This window comes from Nicotiana tomentosiformis, chromosome 2 (assembly GCF_000390325.3).
Source record: "Nicotiana tomentosiformis chromosome 2, ASM39032v3, whole genome shotgun sequence".
NCBI lineage: Eukaryota > Viridiplantae > Streptophyta > Magnoliopsida > Solanales > Solanaceae > Nicotiana > Nicotiana tomentosiformis.
Genome location: NC_090813.1, coordinates 177,761,769 through 177,779,131, shown reverse-complemented (window position 1 = coordinate 177,779,131; position 17,363 = coordinate 177,761,769). Strand labels below are relative to the sequence as shown.

General features: G+C 40.9%; 2 protein-coding genes across 2 annotated transcripts; both read left to right on the top strand.

The window, feature by feature from the left end:
• Positions 1-1,459: 1,459 nt before the first annotated feature.
• LOC138906161 (uncharacterized) lies at positions 1,460-2,086 on the top strand. The gene has a single exon (XM_070194686.1). It carries the CDS (start codon positions 1,460-1,462, stop codon positions 2,084-2,086), a length of 627 nt encoding a protein of 208 aa, XP_070050787.1.
• Positions 2,087-14,792: 12,706 nt separating this feature from the next.
• LOC138906160 (uncharacterized) lies at positions 14,793-15,206 on the top strand. The gene has a single exon (XM_070194685.1). The coding sequence runs from the start codon at positions 14,793-14,795 to the stop codon at positions 15,204-15,206; it is 414 nt and encodes a 137-aa protein (XP_070050786.1).
• Positions 15,207-17,363: the final 2,157 nt, after the last annotated feature.

The following is a 17,363-nucleotide window of genomic DNA, read 5'->3' as shown; positions in this document are numbered from 1 at the left end:
CCCATCAATGTCCACCAGTAAAGCAGAAGCTCAAAAAGTTCAAGCTAGCTATGAGTTTGAAGATAAAAGAGAAGGTCACCAAGCAAATCAAAGCTAAGGTTCTCCGAATGGTCGAATACTTGACCTGGTTAGCCAACATTATGCCAGCTCCAAAGAAAGGTGGGAAGGTTAGAGTATGCGTCAATTACCGAAATCTAAACAGAGCAACTCCTAAGGATGATTTCCCGCTGCCTAACATACACATACTGATTGACAACTGCACTTAGCATGAACTTCAATCCTTTGTGGATTGCTTCGCAGGATACCACCATATTTGGATGGATGAAGAGGATGCCAAAAAGACCGCCTTTATCACATTATGGGGAATATATTACTATAAAATAATGTTATTTGGTTTGAAGAATGCTGGCGCCACCTATGTGAGGGCCATGACGACTATTTTCCATGACATGATACACAAGGAAAAAGAGGTGTACATGGACGATGTTATCATCAAATCTAAAAGGAGTTCGGATCACATAGCAGACCTGGAGAAATTTTTCGATCGACTTCAAAAATACAACTTGAAGTTGATTCCTGCAAAATGTTCCTTCGGAGTCCCTGCTGGAAAATTATTAGGTTTCATCGTCAGTCACCGAGGTATCGAGTTAGACCCGTCAAAAATTAAAGCTATCCAGGACTTGCCACCGCCAAAGAATAAAAAAGATGTGATGAGTATTTTAGGGTGCCTCAATTTTATCAACCGTTTTATAGCACAATCGATGGTGATATGTTATCCAATCTTCAGAATGTTGAGGAAAGATGTTGCAACAAGCTGGACTGAAGATTGCCAGAAAGCCTTCGACAAAATCAAAGAGTATTTATCCAAACCGCCCATGTTGGTCCCACCAGAACCAGGAAGACCCTTGCTGCTTTATCTGTCTGTGTTGGATGGGGCCTTTGGTTGTGTTCTAGGACAACATGATGAAACTGGAAAGAAGGAGCATGCGATATATTATCTGAGCAAGAAGTTCACGCACCTGCTGTGCTCTGACATGAATAGCCCAGAAGTTGAGGCATTATTTCTATGCGTACACTACATATCTCATATCGAGGGTGGATCTGCTAAAATACATATTTCAGAAACCCATGCCTATGGGTAAGGTAGAAAAGTGGCAGATATTACTGAGTGAGTTCGACATCGTCTATGTAACTCAGAAGTTAGTCAAAGGGCAAGCATTAGTGGATCACTTGGTAGAAAAACCCGTAGACAGAGAATACGAACCATTGAAAATGTATTTTTCGGACGATGAGGTATCGTTTGTAGGAGAAGATATTATAGAGGCATATGATGGTTGGAGGATGTTCTTAGACGGAGCAGCAAACTTCAAAGGAGTAGGTATCGGAGCTATCTTAGTTGTCAGAAACCGGTCAACACTATCCGCTATCTGCAAAACTCAGGTTTTCGTGCACCAACAATATGGCGAAATATGAGGCCTGCATCCTGGGAATCAGGTTGGCCATTGACACGAACGTTCAGGAGTTGCTGGTAATCGGAGATTCGGATCTATTGGTGCACCAAGTTCTGGGAGAATGGGCTACGAAGAACACCAAAATATTGTCATACTTGCACTGTGTACAAGAGTTGATCAAGAGATTCACAAAGATAGAGTTCAAGCATGTTCCAAGGATTCAGAATGAGTTTGCAGATGTATTAGCCACTTTATCCTCCATGATACAACTCCCAAACAAGAATTTCATCGATCATATCCCAATAGGAATTCATAAGCAGCCAGCTTATTGTGCTCATGTTGAAGACGAGATTGACGAAAATTCGTGGTTCTACGACATCAAGGAATACTTGGAAAAGAGAGATTATCCAGAGCACATTTCACACACTAAGAAGCGCACGCTTCAAAGATTGGCCAATCATTTCTTTCAAAACGGAGGAATTCTGTATAGAAGGACTCCTGACTTGGGATTGTTGCGATGCGTCGATGCCAAGGAGACATCTAGATTGCTCGTGGAAATATATGTCAGAACTTGCAGACCCCACATGAATGATTACGTTCTGGCCAAGAAGATATTAAGAGCAGATACATGTTGATATGATACGAGTGCCGCCCAACGAACTCAATGCAATGAGTTCACCTTGGCCCTTCTCTACTTGGGGTATGGATGTCATCGGACCAATTGAACCCGCTACTTCAAACGGACATAGGTTCATTTTGGTGTCTATAGACTACTTCACGAAATGGGTTGAAGCCGCATCCTACAAGGCTGTAACTAAGAAGGTGGTAGCAGATTTTGTTCCGGACTGCATCGTTTGTCGGTTTGGATTACCCCAGTCAATCATTACTGATAATGCCGCCAATCTCAACAGTGACTTGATGAAATCCATGTGTGAAACATTCAGGATCAAGCATCGAAACTTTACAGCATACAGGCCGCAAATGAATGGAGCCGTAGAAGCCTCTAACAAGAACATCAAGAAGATATTGAGGACAATGGTAGACAATTACAAACAATGGCACGAGAAGCTACTGTTTGCTTTGCTCGGGTATCGCACCACAGTTCGTACATCCACTGAGGCAACCCCCTATCTATTGGTTTACGGTACTGAAGTCGTTATTCCTGCCGAAGTAGAAATCCTTTCGTTAAGAATCATACAGGAAGTCGAGCTCAGCGACGCATAATGGGTACGGAGCCCGTATGAACAACTAGCTCTCATTGATGGAAAAAGAATGAACGCAATATGTCATGGTCAACTCTACCAGAATAGAATGGCAAGATCTTTCAACAGAAAGGTTAGGTCTAGGCTATTCACACTGGGGCAATTGGTACTAAAACATATCTTCCCGTATCAGAATGAAGCAAAGGGAAAATTCTCACCCAACTGGCAAGGCCCTTGTCACGCCCCGAACCTAGGAGCGAGACAAGCACCCCGTGCCTCACCTAACCTGGCGTACCAAATTGCGACTAAGGGACTCTGAACACATAATGTCATACTTTGGCCATGGGGCCACCTTGCAAGACAATTTGCGAAGCAAAATATAAAACTGAATGGAAACTAGCACTAACTAAATATCAATATAAAGCTAGGCCGACAAGGCCGTCATAGCTACTACAGCTGACAAACCACCAATTTATACAAACCCAACATAATGCACTAACCAACAGGATATGCCTACAAGCCTCTACTGATAGATGTACTGTGATCGGAACAGGGCCCCGACCTACCCATAACATATATACAGATATACATAAGATGTACACAAAACTCTAGTCCTGGCAACTCCGAAAGACGTGGAGCTTACCGATCAGGCGGAACTCGGAAAACACCTACTGAGGAGGTCTACCCGTCTGTCTGTCTGAACCTACACGCATGAAATGCAGCGCCCCCAAAAAGGGACGTCAGTACGAAATAATGTACCGAGTATGTAAGGCAATAAAATAACTGAAATCTGAAACTGAACTGATAATATGATAACTGAAATTAACTGGGAGTCAAAGATGATCTGGAGATATACTTACCTGCTGATACTGACTCAACTCCTTCAATATAGTAAGTAAAATAATTGTACGGCCTTATAAGGCTCGGTATATATAACTGCTCTGCCATAGTAGGCTCGCTCATAGGCGCTCGGCCATACTAGGCTATGTATCTCGACCATGCTGGGCTCGCTCATAGGCGCTCGGCCACAGTAGGCTCGGTATATAACTTTCCATCTGATCAGAGGTTGCCCAATAGGGGCCTGCCCATCGATTATAGCTCGATGGTAATGAAAATACTGTAATACTGTATATATAGGCTTGCTGCTCTCTTGACTGGAAGAAGACAATACTAAAATTGAATATAGAGTCTCGATAAGGAATAATATTGTAACTTATGAGACTAGAATAGTGTGAATAAATTCATGAATATGAACTTCTCTTTTTGTCTCATTACTAACACATGTAGCTACGAGATCATGCCAAAATGAAGGAAGGCTTAGCCTTAACATACCTTATCACAATCTTTTCAATCACCAAGTTGAACTCACCTCTTCGCACCTTAATCTACAAGAATGATAATAATACTATCGTTAAGTTACGAAAGGTACAACTATCGCACAACGAACGACAAACCTATTTTGTATTAAAACGGGCAGCATCTCCCCTATAATATGCCCTTCCTCCAACTTCAAGATAACACCAACAATACAAGGACAGAACAATAACAACATATATACATCATTTTCCAGCCCTATATACACCATCAAATACTACAAAACAGCCCAACACACCCCAATCTCTTCGTACACAAAACGACCACCGTAGTAGTGTCAAACGACCCGAAAATGTTATGACGAACGACCAGCCAACCACCCTACATTTATATGGTGTTTATAAACCCCCTTCCTCCTCCAAAACTCCACAAAATAGTAATAAAACACGCAGCCCAACAGCAACACAAAACAGTCCACAAAACAGTCCGCTACAAGTGAATAACTCGAACTCACGGCTTCCGATCACCATCCCGTGAGTTCTTACAAGTATAGAACGACTTACCATGAATTTACAGAAGAAAAAATGGATGAAAGAGAGCAGTAAACTCACCTTATTTGTTGGATAACTCAGCTCCTATCTTGGTTCTTCAAACTCTAAGTTTTACCTCCAATTGGAACTTGAAAGGGAGAGAAAATCAATTAGGGTTTGTGGGAAAGTTTTGGGAGGATTCTTTGCAGAGCTTATGTCTGGTTATTATGCTCTATTTTAAGTCTAATATATGAAGAAAATAGGCCCTTAAAAGGCCTCTTTGGACGACCCGAAATGGCCCATTTTTGGGCTTTCATTTAAGCAAGTAGGTGACACACCTACTTGTCACCTAGCAGCTTGCGCAGTATCGCAAAAATGCACATATCTCTCTACTCCGATGTCGTATTGACAAATGGTTTAATGCGTTGGAAAATAGACTCATAGATATTTAATTTGATGTGTGGAACACACCATAACTCTAAGTATATTGGGAGAAAATTGCAGTTACATTTGACCCAAAGTTTCAGTAAAACTTATGAATGTAACTTGTGATGACTTTCATCGACTTTTGTTCCACAACTCGCTTGACTTAAAAACATAACACACGGATGTAATACGACTAATATAAATCATAACATAATCTCTTTATCATGTTAATCACCCTAGTCTCACCCCAAAGGTACATGTTATAACATTCCCAACTTGTCGACTTTCGATGAAACATTATTTTATTTAATTGCTTTAGCTTCTGAACTGTCCAACCCTCTTTGTACTTGTTGTTCATGATCTTCAATATTTGTAACCTCAGAGGTAACATGATTAACTTACTTTATATACTTTTAAATATTATCTCATTTTTTTGTCCTACATTAGTTTGCTTACGACGCATTTTTACATACGAAAATATAGGGTGTAACAGCCCTTACATGGTTCATCGAGTATTAACAGGAGGAGCACTTATACTTGAAGAAATGGACAGAGAGATTTGGCCAAAACCCATCAATTTGGACGCAGTCAAGAGATACTATGTTTAAGACTATGTTCGCACTTTCTATTTGATGTAACTGAACTATGCTTGACCTGATTCCTGTTTAAGAGGGAATATGTAGGCAGCCATGTGGGTTCGGTCACATCACAATAAAATCTTCATTCCCCCTATGGTTAGAAACTGGGGTAGGATCTCGAGTTTACCTGACCTCATCATGTTTAGAATCGCCAAGGAATATATCGCAAGAAGTATGCACTTAAACTGGGGCACAATTTTGAGGAGGATCCTCAAAATTCCGAGTCAAGGAGGTTGCAATGTCTCAAAAGCGTGTCACAATCATCAATTCAACAAATTATTTGCTCTCGTGCATTATCACATATATCAAACAACTATATTTTTCATAAATAATTTGTCAAACGCATGTTTTTCAAAAGTTTTATTTCTATAGCAGCCAGACGTTACTCGGGGTAACTCAAGTAGGGACTTCGGACAAAAGAAAAGGTGAAGCAAGAAATAGAGAGCATGAACCAACCTTTCCCCCGGAAAACTCATGATTTTTCTTTGGATGCAAGCACAATGAACATAACAGGAACATCCGCAAATACATGCACAATGCAAGATCACTATCTTCACAACGATAAAGATCGCCAAACGCAAACACATCAAGCTAAGAAATGCTTTATTATCTCACATTCAGTCATTGCTTTTCTTGCATAGGGCTAAGCACTGCCTCCACATTGCATAAGACTAAGTATTGCCTTTCATTGCATGAGACTAAACACTGTCTCCATTTATTGCATGAGACTACGCACTGTCTCCACATTGTATAAGGCTAAGTTCTGCCTTTCTTTTCATGAGACTAAACACTGTCTCCATTCTTTACATGAGGCTAAGCATTGTCTCCACATTGCACAAGGCTAAGCACTGCCTTTCTTTACATGAGACAAAACACCGCCTCCATTCCTTGCATGAGGCTAAGCAATGCTTCCATTATTGCATAAGGCTAAGGATTGCCTTTCCTTGCATGAGACTAAACATTGTCTCCATTTATTGCATGAGACTAAGCATTGACTCCATTATTGCATAAGTCTAAGCATTGCCTTTCCTTGCACGAGGCTAATCATTGCCTCCATTATTGCATAAGGCTAAGCATTGCCTTTCCTTACATAAGACTAAACACTATCACCATTACTTTCATGAGGCTTAGCATTGCCTCCATTATTGAATAAGGCTAAGCATTGCATTTCCTTGCCAGAGACTAAGCATTGTCTCCATTATTGCATAAGGCTACGCATTGCCTTTCCTTGCATAAGACTAAACACTGTCTCCATTTCTTGCATGAGGCTAAGCATTGCCTCAATTATTGCATATGGCTAACCATTGGCTTTCCTTGCCAGAGACTAAGCATTTTCTCCATTCTTTGTACGAGGCTGAGCATTGCCTTCATTGTTACATAATGCTAGAAATTGCCTTTCCTTGCATGAGACTAAACATTGTATCCGCACTTTGCATCGGGCTAAGCACTGCCCTCATCTCATACAAGACTAAACCTTGTCTCGTCTCGTTCTTACCTATGACTAAGCATTTATATGTTTCCTCTATCACACGATCGATATCGCCGCATCTTTGCATCTCATGGGCTGAAACATCGCCATATTTTTCGAAGGTGTCATAGTCTGAGGGCATCATCCGCGTAGCCCGAAGACATAATGCAATGGCCGGAGGATCTCTCGAAATTGCATATCATTATTCAAAGGTGTCATGGTCCAGAGGCACCATCTTTATGGCCCGAGGACACCATTCCATGGTCGGCAAATCCCTTGTCATACACTTCATGGCCCAGGACGTCATGGTCTAAGGACATCATCCTCACCGTCCGAAGGTGACCTTCACAGCCCAAAGAGAATTTGCATCATGTTTAAATTGTCGCAATAACCCATATATATTCGTGTGCATCGTGTTTTAAGTTTTGTAGGTAACTCAAGGGGTAACCGTTATACAAACAAGAGCAATTCTTGCTCCGGTTTCCGTTCACAACATTCACATCCTTCGTAACCGATAATCAGCAATTGATTACCCTTTGTTCCATCTCCGTTCAAATATTTGCCTTATACATCTGTAATATTCAAATTCTCATCAAAATCTCCACCTGAAATCATATGTTACTCATGACAATATTGCATCCAAAAGATCTTTTCCGAAACATACGACTACTCTTATAACAACCCCATCGTCTTCGTTCGTCGTTGGACCCAGAACTACACACATCCTGATTCGCTTAACACCAGGGATATGTAGGCAACTCAAGAACCAGGGTTCGGCCCCCATTTTTCAAAACACGTCATTCCTCACTCACTTCGGACAAAATTAGTCATCATTTTCTTTACCCGATAACTCTTTCATCATTCCCAGGTAAAGAAGGGTAGCTATTGATACCCAATTTTGCCCTCATATTTTTATAAAGATCATATATGCTTTTAAAATATCACTCATGCACCATCACCAAGTTACAAGAGTCATACAAGTATTTTCTATAATTATTCATAATTATTAAAACTTTAAAATCGATTTTGCTTGCATTTAAATTATTTAAATATGTATTAATTACCCTTTTAAATTGTTTTTTGAATACTAAATCATCCAAATTTATTATTTACAATCACATATATACTTTACAATATTTTATTTCATTTTATATAATTTCATTTACATTGTTTGTGCTATTTACACATTTTTGCGATAGTAGCCTATATTTTGCATTTTATTAATTTATTCAAAGTCAAAATTATGTTTACAACCTTCAGCTATTATTTTAAAATATTTATTTTCTTAAATAATATTTTCTACACTTATTCAGATATTTTATTAATTTTGTTTTCCTTAATTTTTTTATTTTTAAAAGCTGGCCCAAAACATGCCATTTTTTGGATTAATTGGCAGCCCAGACACCACACCTTAGCCCAATAACGCCTCAGCCCAAACCAAACTACCCTCTTTTAAATAACCCGATCGCGGCCCATTTAAACAACCCGCCACATTCCCTTTCGATCCTGGCCGTTGATCTCAAATGATCAGCGACCCATAATAATTCCCCTATTCTCCTTATATCCCCCATAACCCAAACCCTAGACCCCATTCTCTCATCTTCGCCGCCTCTACTCTCTCTACTCCTCTCTTTTTCTTTACATACCCTAGTCTCTACTACTTAATTCCTCTTCGATTCCAACCTAGAGATGGGATCTGCCTATGATACACTTACCTTATTAATCTTCTCTCATCATTGGTCTCCCGTTTATGGTGTTACTTAGGTACTAGCCTAAGTTTGGCAAGTATCACTTTCGAGATCGAACTGGAACGGCTCGAATCTTTAATTTTTGGGCGTTATTTAGTCTATATACGCACAACGAAGAACGATTTGTACTTTTGGATTGATTTTCAGACGATTAAACCATAACTAGGGTTTGAGACTCTCAATTTCCTTTACTGCTTTTGATTTGCATGTGATATTTTCTTTCCTTATTCTCACTTAATTGATTGTTTTCCATGTTTGTTCTTTCAATATCTTCTACTATATAAACCCTTCCCCAAATCTCCTAGGACGGACCTTAAGCACTATATTCTTACTCTCACTAAGTCCTATACTATTCTAAAATTCGAGCTCTTGGCCGGCTGGAAGCCAAGACCACCGAAATCCAATTATACGACCTCTCTCAGTGCGAGCATTGCTCGAGGTTCACCTGGAGCCCTTGGAAACTCTAACGCACTGAGAATTTTGGAGGTTTCTACTGTTCTTTCCGTGTTAATGATAAGCAAGTTGTTGACTCTTAATCTCTACCTTACTAGCTCGTTAATTCTGCAAATTGGTGAGTAATGTGACTCTTGCTATTTTTCTCTCTTTTACCTGCATCCATGTCAGTCAGTCTTTTGTGAACCAATATGATATAGCGTGTCTCTGTTCGTATTCATGTTTGTATTATCATTATCCTGCACCCCTGTGTTTTTTTTAATGTCTGAACCTACTTGAATTCTGAGTTTCATGCATGTTATATGTGCGCAATTGAAAGATTTATGATTATTCTTAGCCTTTTATGCTATTCTGATTACTAGCTATTCTTCAAAAGCCTTTCCTCATGTTTTGCCTTGGATTCCTGCATTCTAAAGGATGTTATCTCCTTCTCAGAATTTGTTTGAGAAAATTTCTTTCTAAATGAATCCTTCATGCATGATCTACTGCTCTTCTGCTTACATGAACCTTATGTGTCCATTACTGTCTCAATGTTTTAGCCTAACATATTGCTAATTTGGCATTTGGTAAATCCTGCATTCTTTAGTATTGCCCAGGTTTCTAGTTAAACCCCAATAAACTTTGTTTTATCATTATGACTTGCTTAAGTTTTGAAGTTTGTCTATCCTATAACCTTAAGATTGATATATCTTCCTACCATGATCTTTGGACTTAGAAATCTTTGTAATTAGGATTCTTATCGACTATTATAAACCATGCCTACTTACTTGTTTACTTGCCATTCTCTGACTATAACTTGTTAGACCTTCATGCCTTAAATTCTTAGTTTTGAGTCTCTTTTAGGCTAATTCATGCTTTACTATAATCTTGTTGTTCTGAAACTAAGCATGTATGCTTGCCATGTTGATCTAAGTGATATGCCTCCTCAATTCTGCTAATGTTGCACATGCTAGTCTTTCACTTGTTATGAACTTATATTGTCATTCTTTATGCTAAAACTACTCTACTAAGATTGTTCTCAAGTCGCCCATTTAGGAGTACCACTCTAGACCCCTCTAGAAACCCTACTCCAATTTGAAATGTACATGCATCATGCTAAACCTAGTACGGGTTGAAGCGTTGTTAACGAAACAACCTGCTAAGATGAGCCTTGTCCAAAGTCCGACGGGATTTCCACAGTCCCAATGGACACTATCATATTATGTGCATTACTTGGAGAAAATGTGCCAACGTGTTGATCATTATTGCGTAAGTAGTCAAATTTGAAGGGGAAAAGGGCTAACCTTTGTTTGTTTGCAGAAAATGAAGCACGAAATCCCCAGGTTGGGTATGGTCCAGAATATCCCGCCTCTGCTACTTGACTAGTGGAAAGACCTTGCGCCTTGTGACAAGAATCATATGAGGAGAGTACTTGGTGACCTACCATCTTTGCTGAACATTCAACCAAATAGGAAAACGAGGGGGACGAAAACTAGATATTTTTCGGTTCGGCGATATAGAAATGGCTCCTCTCCGAGAAAAAATAGGGGGTTTCACCAGGTTACCATAGGATAGTCCGGGACTTCTAGTACCAGAGAATCTCACTCCCACAGTTTTTTGAAAATGTTGGGTTTCAAGAAGAATGATGAACTGCTCTGTCTGAAGAAATCAAACATCCCTTTTGAGTTTCTTTACAAGCGTTATGGGCATAGAAAGTTATATCGTCTTCATCATGATGAACTAGGCATTACTTCTTTAGGATGGGTGCATCGCCGAATTTATGTTTTCATTGTCTGCTTCCTGGGGTTGTTGATCTTTCCAATAAAAGGGGCGAGAATGCATACTCACTTAGCCATGGTCGCCAGGACCTTAATGGATGGTATCGAAGGACAAACTTATACTATCATACCAAGGATCTTAGCTGAGATGTACCATGTTCTAGATCGGTGTAAGCGTGGGTTCGGCCACTTAGAGGGTTGCAATCTATTACTACAAGTCTGGCTGCTGGAACACTTTCACAGGGGTGAGTATTGTCAACAGCTTCTGCGAAGCCACTATATGACTACATAACCAACCATCACCGAAAGAAAATGACGTTTACTCCAGACAAGTTTGCAAAGCCTGGAAATACTGTAAGTTGGGTGTGTTTCTTCAGTAATCTGACAGACGAGCAAGTGCATTGGATGTTTGAATAGTTTCCTAGTAGTGAGTTCATCATCAGGTCAAGGGGGACTACTCATTTGGTACTGATCGGGCTACGAGGTATCTACCCTTAAGCTCCTATAAGGGTAATGAGACAAGTAGGAAGAAAACAAGTCATACCTAGGGTTTCCAACATGGTCCAGTACAAGGCAGATTTCAAGGGAGATGTCATCTCGTTCAAGTTCGAAGCGCAACACATGTGGAACCAAAAGATCGTTGTGGAAAGAGAAACTATTGAGCCAAACAGGTATTACGCCGGTCATATGTACTACTATCTATCATGGCTGGAAGACGACGTAGCTGGGGATGTCAAACTAGGAGTCAACCTAAAGGATAGGATCATAGATGAAGTGGCTGAGGCACAGGTGAAGTACAAGATGCTACGCGAAAAAGTGTTAGAGTCCGAGGCTAAACGTCTGGAACAGCACTAAGTGAATATGGAGGTGATAAGGGAATGGAAGGAGATTTCCACTAAGTCAACGAAAAGATTGGAATACCTGGAACAAGAACTGATGGAGCTAGAAGGGAAGATGAGAAAAAGACTTTCGGATTATCAAGACGTGGACGACGATGAAGGAGGAAAGATGGAAAAAGCTTACTTATTGATGGATATGCGCGATCTGGGAAATATAATTGATGGGATCAAGAGAGCCAAGCATGGAGAAGGTCCTTCAGGGACCAAGTAGATTAGGAGATGATGTTCTTTACTGCTTTCTAGCTTAGATTAGATATCGATGTAATAAGGCTAAATGCCATTAATAACTTTATTTTATTATTGTCGATTTAGTAAAAGATTGTTTTGGCTCATTTTCGCATTAATGAAATGAAGCACCAATTTTCTCCAAGTTTATGTGTCGCTTAGGCTTACCTCAGGCACAATGAGGTCCCCAAATTAGGACGCGAATTATTGTATGACTTTGTGAAACATGTTTAAATATTGCGAACACTCTTTTATTTCACCTTACTGACTTGGTTACCTTTTGTTTTTCTTTTTTTCTGATTTTTCCAATTCTAAAAGGTTGGTTCGTGTATACTGGCATCATCAGCATACCACAGTAGATCTAGAGGTCCTCCACCACCTCCTCCACCTAGCGACCCAAAAGGCAAAATCAAGGGCAAAGGGAAAATGGATGATTTAAGTGGTATCCGGAAAGATAATACTACTATGGCAAAAAATGTTAAAACTTCAGATGGTAGAAGCACTCCGGGGCAGAATATGTTGGTTTACGTTTAGAGCAGAAAAACCTTAAATTATTGGGCGAGCGTGAACAGGTCCGAAATCTGGCAAACCTCTCTCTTACTCTCAACGTTCCCGACATCAACCAGCAAAACCCTACTTTCCAGAACCAAACACCACCACAAAACGCACAAAATCAAAATCCACCACCCATAGTTCTGAACCCTCCCGCAAAACACTAGTATCATAATCTCGCACCTCTCTAGAACCTTAACCCGCCACCAATGCCAACCCCCCAATAACACCACCATCATCAACCTCAATACCCGCAAATCACCACTTATCACACTCCCCAAAATGCACCACAACCTACAACCGATCACAAAAACTTGACCAACGACCACCCGTATACCCAAGTTCCAAGAACTCATCAAAGCAATCCGATATATGTGGAAACCTTACTCCATACCCCGCAGCAAACCCTATACATACCTGAACCAACTAAGAAGGACCTGCTCATTAGAAATATGGCAGAGGAACTTAAGAAGCTCACAGGAAGAGTCCAGAGTGTTGAAGGTGGGAAAGGCGTTGAACGTCTAAACTATGAGGACCCGTGTATTCAGTCGGATGTGGAACTGCCGAAGGGTTACAAACCTCCCAAGTTCGAAATGTTCGATGGTACTGGTAATCCGAATGTGCATGAACAAACCTCCAGCGACAATCTTGTTGGAGTTGGTAAGAATGAACAAATCTGCATGAAACTGTTCATGCGAAGCCTTACAGGAGATGCTTTATCTTGGTATATCAGTCAAAACCCAAAGAAGTGGGTTAATTGGGTGAGTATGGCATCAGATTTCATGGATAAATTCAGGTTCAACACTAAAAATGTGCCAGATGTTTTCTACATTCAAAACCTCAAAAAGAAGCCGACAGAAACCTTCCACGAGTATGCTACTCGTTGGAGATCAGAGGCCGCAAAGGTAAAGCCAGCACTTGAAGAAGAACAAATGAACAAGTTCTTTGTTAGGGCTCAAGATCCGCAGTATTACGAAAGGTTGATGGTCATCGAAAATCACAAGTTCTCCGACATCATCAAGTTAGGGGAAAGAATATAAGAAGGAATCAAGAGCGGGATGGTAACTAATTTTGAGACGCTGCAAGCCACGAATAAATCCTTGCAATCAGGAGGTATCTCAAAGAAGAAAGAAGTGGGTGCCGTGATGGTAGCCCAGGGCCCTAAGTCTCCCCTCACATACCAAACACCTCCACCCACATATCAACCTTCACAACCTAAATACCAATACCCTGCCACCACCTACCATGCCTACAACACTCAACCTTCATATTACCATTCACCTCCAAATTTCGTCCGCAGACCACCTAGACAATACACCCCAATTGCTGAAGAAATAGCCCAACTATATGAGGGACCGAAGGTCGCTGGTTACGTCACCCCTATTTCTGTTGTTGTTGTGAAAAATCCCTCTCAATGGATCAACCCCAACAAAACACGTGCTTATCATTCAGACATAAAGGGTCATACCATTGAGGAGTGTCGCACGTTGAAAGAATAGATTCAGACGCCGATCGACACTAAGGTTATACAAGCAAAGGAAGTTGCACCAAATGTTCGCAACAACCCTCTCCCGGATCACAGAGGTGAGGGAGTGAACGTGATAGAAACTGATGAAGAGTGGGATCAGGAAGGTTCCATTGGACTCATTCGAGATGGAGACGCTCCTAAAACATCTCTAGTCACCCTCACACCAGTTGTCGTACAAACCTAGGTGCCATTTGAAGTTGAGATAGCTATGCATTTCACTGTAATGGTAACTCCCACACCATCTTATGAGTCTGATGCCATCCCGTGGGATTATGTTGCGGAAGCAAGGAGAAAGGGAAAAGCCAAAATGGAAGAAACATGTGTCGCGCAAGGTATGACTAGGACTGGCAGAGTTTACACACCTGAGAATATGGGAGGAACAAGTAAGAAAGCTGCATCTAAGCCGCCTGTTGTTGATATTGGCACTGACGATATCTGGAGGAAGATACAAGCAAGGGAGTACTCCGTTGTTGACCATCTGAACAAGATTCCTGCTCAGATATCCATCTTATCACTGTTGCAAAACTCAGACGCGCACAAGAATGCTTTGATAAAGGTGTGAAGTAAAGCTTATGTACCCGTCGGCATCACTAGTGGAGAGATGGCTAACATGGTCGGACAGGTACTGGAGAACCACAAAATCACTTTCCCCGAAGACGAGTTACCATCAAAAGGATTGAGTCACAATAGGGCGTTGCACGTCACAGTGCAATTCGAGGATAAGTTCATCACCAAGGTCTTGATAGATGGAGGTTCGAGTCTGAACATATGCCCACTGACTACTCTAAAGAGATTGGGTAAAGGCCTGCACGAGATACGAATGGGAAGCATGAATGTGAAAGCGTTCGATGGATCTCAGAGAGCCACTATCGGAGAGATCAACCTCGATCTACAGATGGGTCCAACTTGGTTTGATGTTGAGTTCCAAGTGCTAGATATATCTGCTACTTACAATCTATTATTGGTACGGCCATGGATACATGCAGCCGGGACAGTGGCTTCAACTCTGCACTAGGATGGAAGCAACCCCATCTACACCAAGCAGACCATTCTAGTCATCGAAAACAGGAGGAAGTTAAGCGGAGAAACATATCACCGCATTGAATGGGTGAATGCAATTGAAAAAGACCGATGGTGGAGCGAGACGATAGAAAGCATTGTTGTGGACGGGATATGAACCAGGCAAGGGTCTTGGCAAAAAGCTTTAGGGGATCACCAAACCGGTACATCCACAGTACCATGGCATGACCTTTGGACTCGGATATGAATATGCATTGCAAGAATATCAGGATTGGCCACCGCCATGGCGTGCTCCTTATTATCCACTGGAACAACTCGAACCACCGCTACACCAGATATTCCACCAGGCTGACATGATATGGGGATATGAGGAAGATGAGGTTTTAGCCGGCATGACGAAGCTGTTTCTAGATAAAGAAAACATGGACTACATTGCAATTGTTAAGGAGGGGGAGGAGGAAGACTTTACCATTCAGAAGATGGAAAAGGGAGTTGTTCTCAAAAACTAGACCGTTGCATCGTCCCGGGCTTATCGAGTTCCTGGGTAGCCTGGAAAATTAGCATGAATTACTTTCACATAGTTCTGAGCATTTAAGACATTTTCAGTAATTTGTTTTGAAATAATTACTCGATCCATCGAGTCGTACTTATTGACATTTTAAAGTTTTAATGAATTACTGCTTTTCATATTTATTATTATCTTTCTACATTCTTTTCAGCATAATTATTACATATCCCTATGAGCCTACAACTGTGACATGTAATGAAACTATGCAACATAAGGACAGTGATTTGGAAGATCTGGAAGATGATATAATACCTGAGGAAATTGTCAAAGAAGTAGAGAACTTTGAAAACAAATTGAAGTCTAATCTGGAAGAAACTGAGGCTGTTTACTTAGGGGATTCTGAAACAGTCAAAGAAACTCGTATAAGCATTCATCTATCACCGTTAGAGAAAGAAGGGTATATCAAATTCCTAAAGGAGTATGAGGATATCTTTGCATAGTCCTACGACGATATGACTGGTTTGAGCACATCCATAGTAGGTCAAAAGCAACCCATCAATGTACACCAGTAAATAAGAAGCTCAAAAAGTTCAAGCCAGATATGAGTTTAAAGATAAAAGAGGATATCACCAAGCAAATCAAAGCTAAGGTTCTCCGAGTGGACAAATACCTGACCTCGTTAGCCAACATTGTGCCAATTCCAAAGAAAGGTGGGAAGGTTAGAGTATGCGTCAATTACCGAGATCTGAACAGAGCAAGTCCTAAGGATGATTTCCCGCTGCCTAACATACACATACTGATTGACAACTGCGCTAAGCATGAACTTCAATCCTTTGTGGATTGCTTCGCATGATACCACCATATTTGGATGGATGAAGAGGGTGCCGAAAAGACCGCCTTTATCACACCATGGGGAATATATTTCTATAAAATAATGCCGTTTGGTTTGAAGAATATTGGGGCCACCTATATGAGGGCCATGATGACTATCTTCCATGACATGATACACAAGGAAATAGAGGTGTATGTGGACGATGTTATCATCAAATCTAAAAGGAGTTCGGATCACATAGCAGACCTGAAGAAATTTTTCGATCGACTTCAAAAATACAACTTGAAGTTGAACCCTGCAAAATGCACCTTCGGAGTCCCTGCTGGAAAATTATTAGGTTTCATCGTCAGTCGCCGAGGTATTGAGTTAAACCCGTCAAAAATCAAAGCTATCCAGGACTTGCCACCTCCAAAGAATAAAAAAGATATGATGAGTATTCTAGGGCGCCTCAATTTTATCAACCGTTTTATAGCACAATCGACGGTGATATGTGATCCAATCTTCAGAATGCTAAGGAAAGATGCTGCAACAAGTTGGATTGAAGAATGCCAGAAAGCCTTCGACAAAATCAAAGAGTATTTATCCAAATCGCCCGTGTTGGTCCCACCAGAACTAGGAAGATCCCTGCTGCTTTATCTGTCTGTGTTGGATGGGGCCTTTGGTTGTGTTCTAGGATAACATGATAAAACTGGAAAGGAGGAGCATGCGATATATTATCTGAGCAAGAAGTTCATGCATTATGAAGCCCGGTATGCTTTATTGGAATGCACCTGCTGTGCTCTGACATGGATAGCCCAGAAGTTGAGGCATTA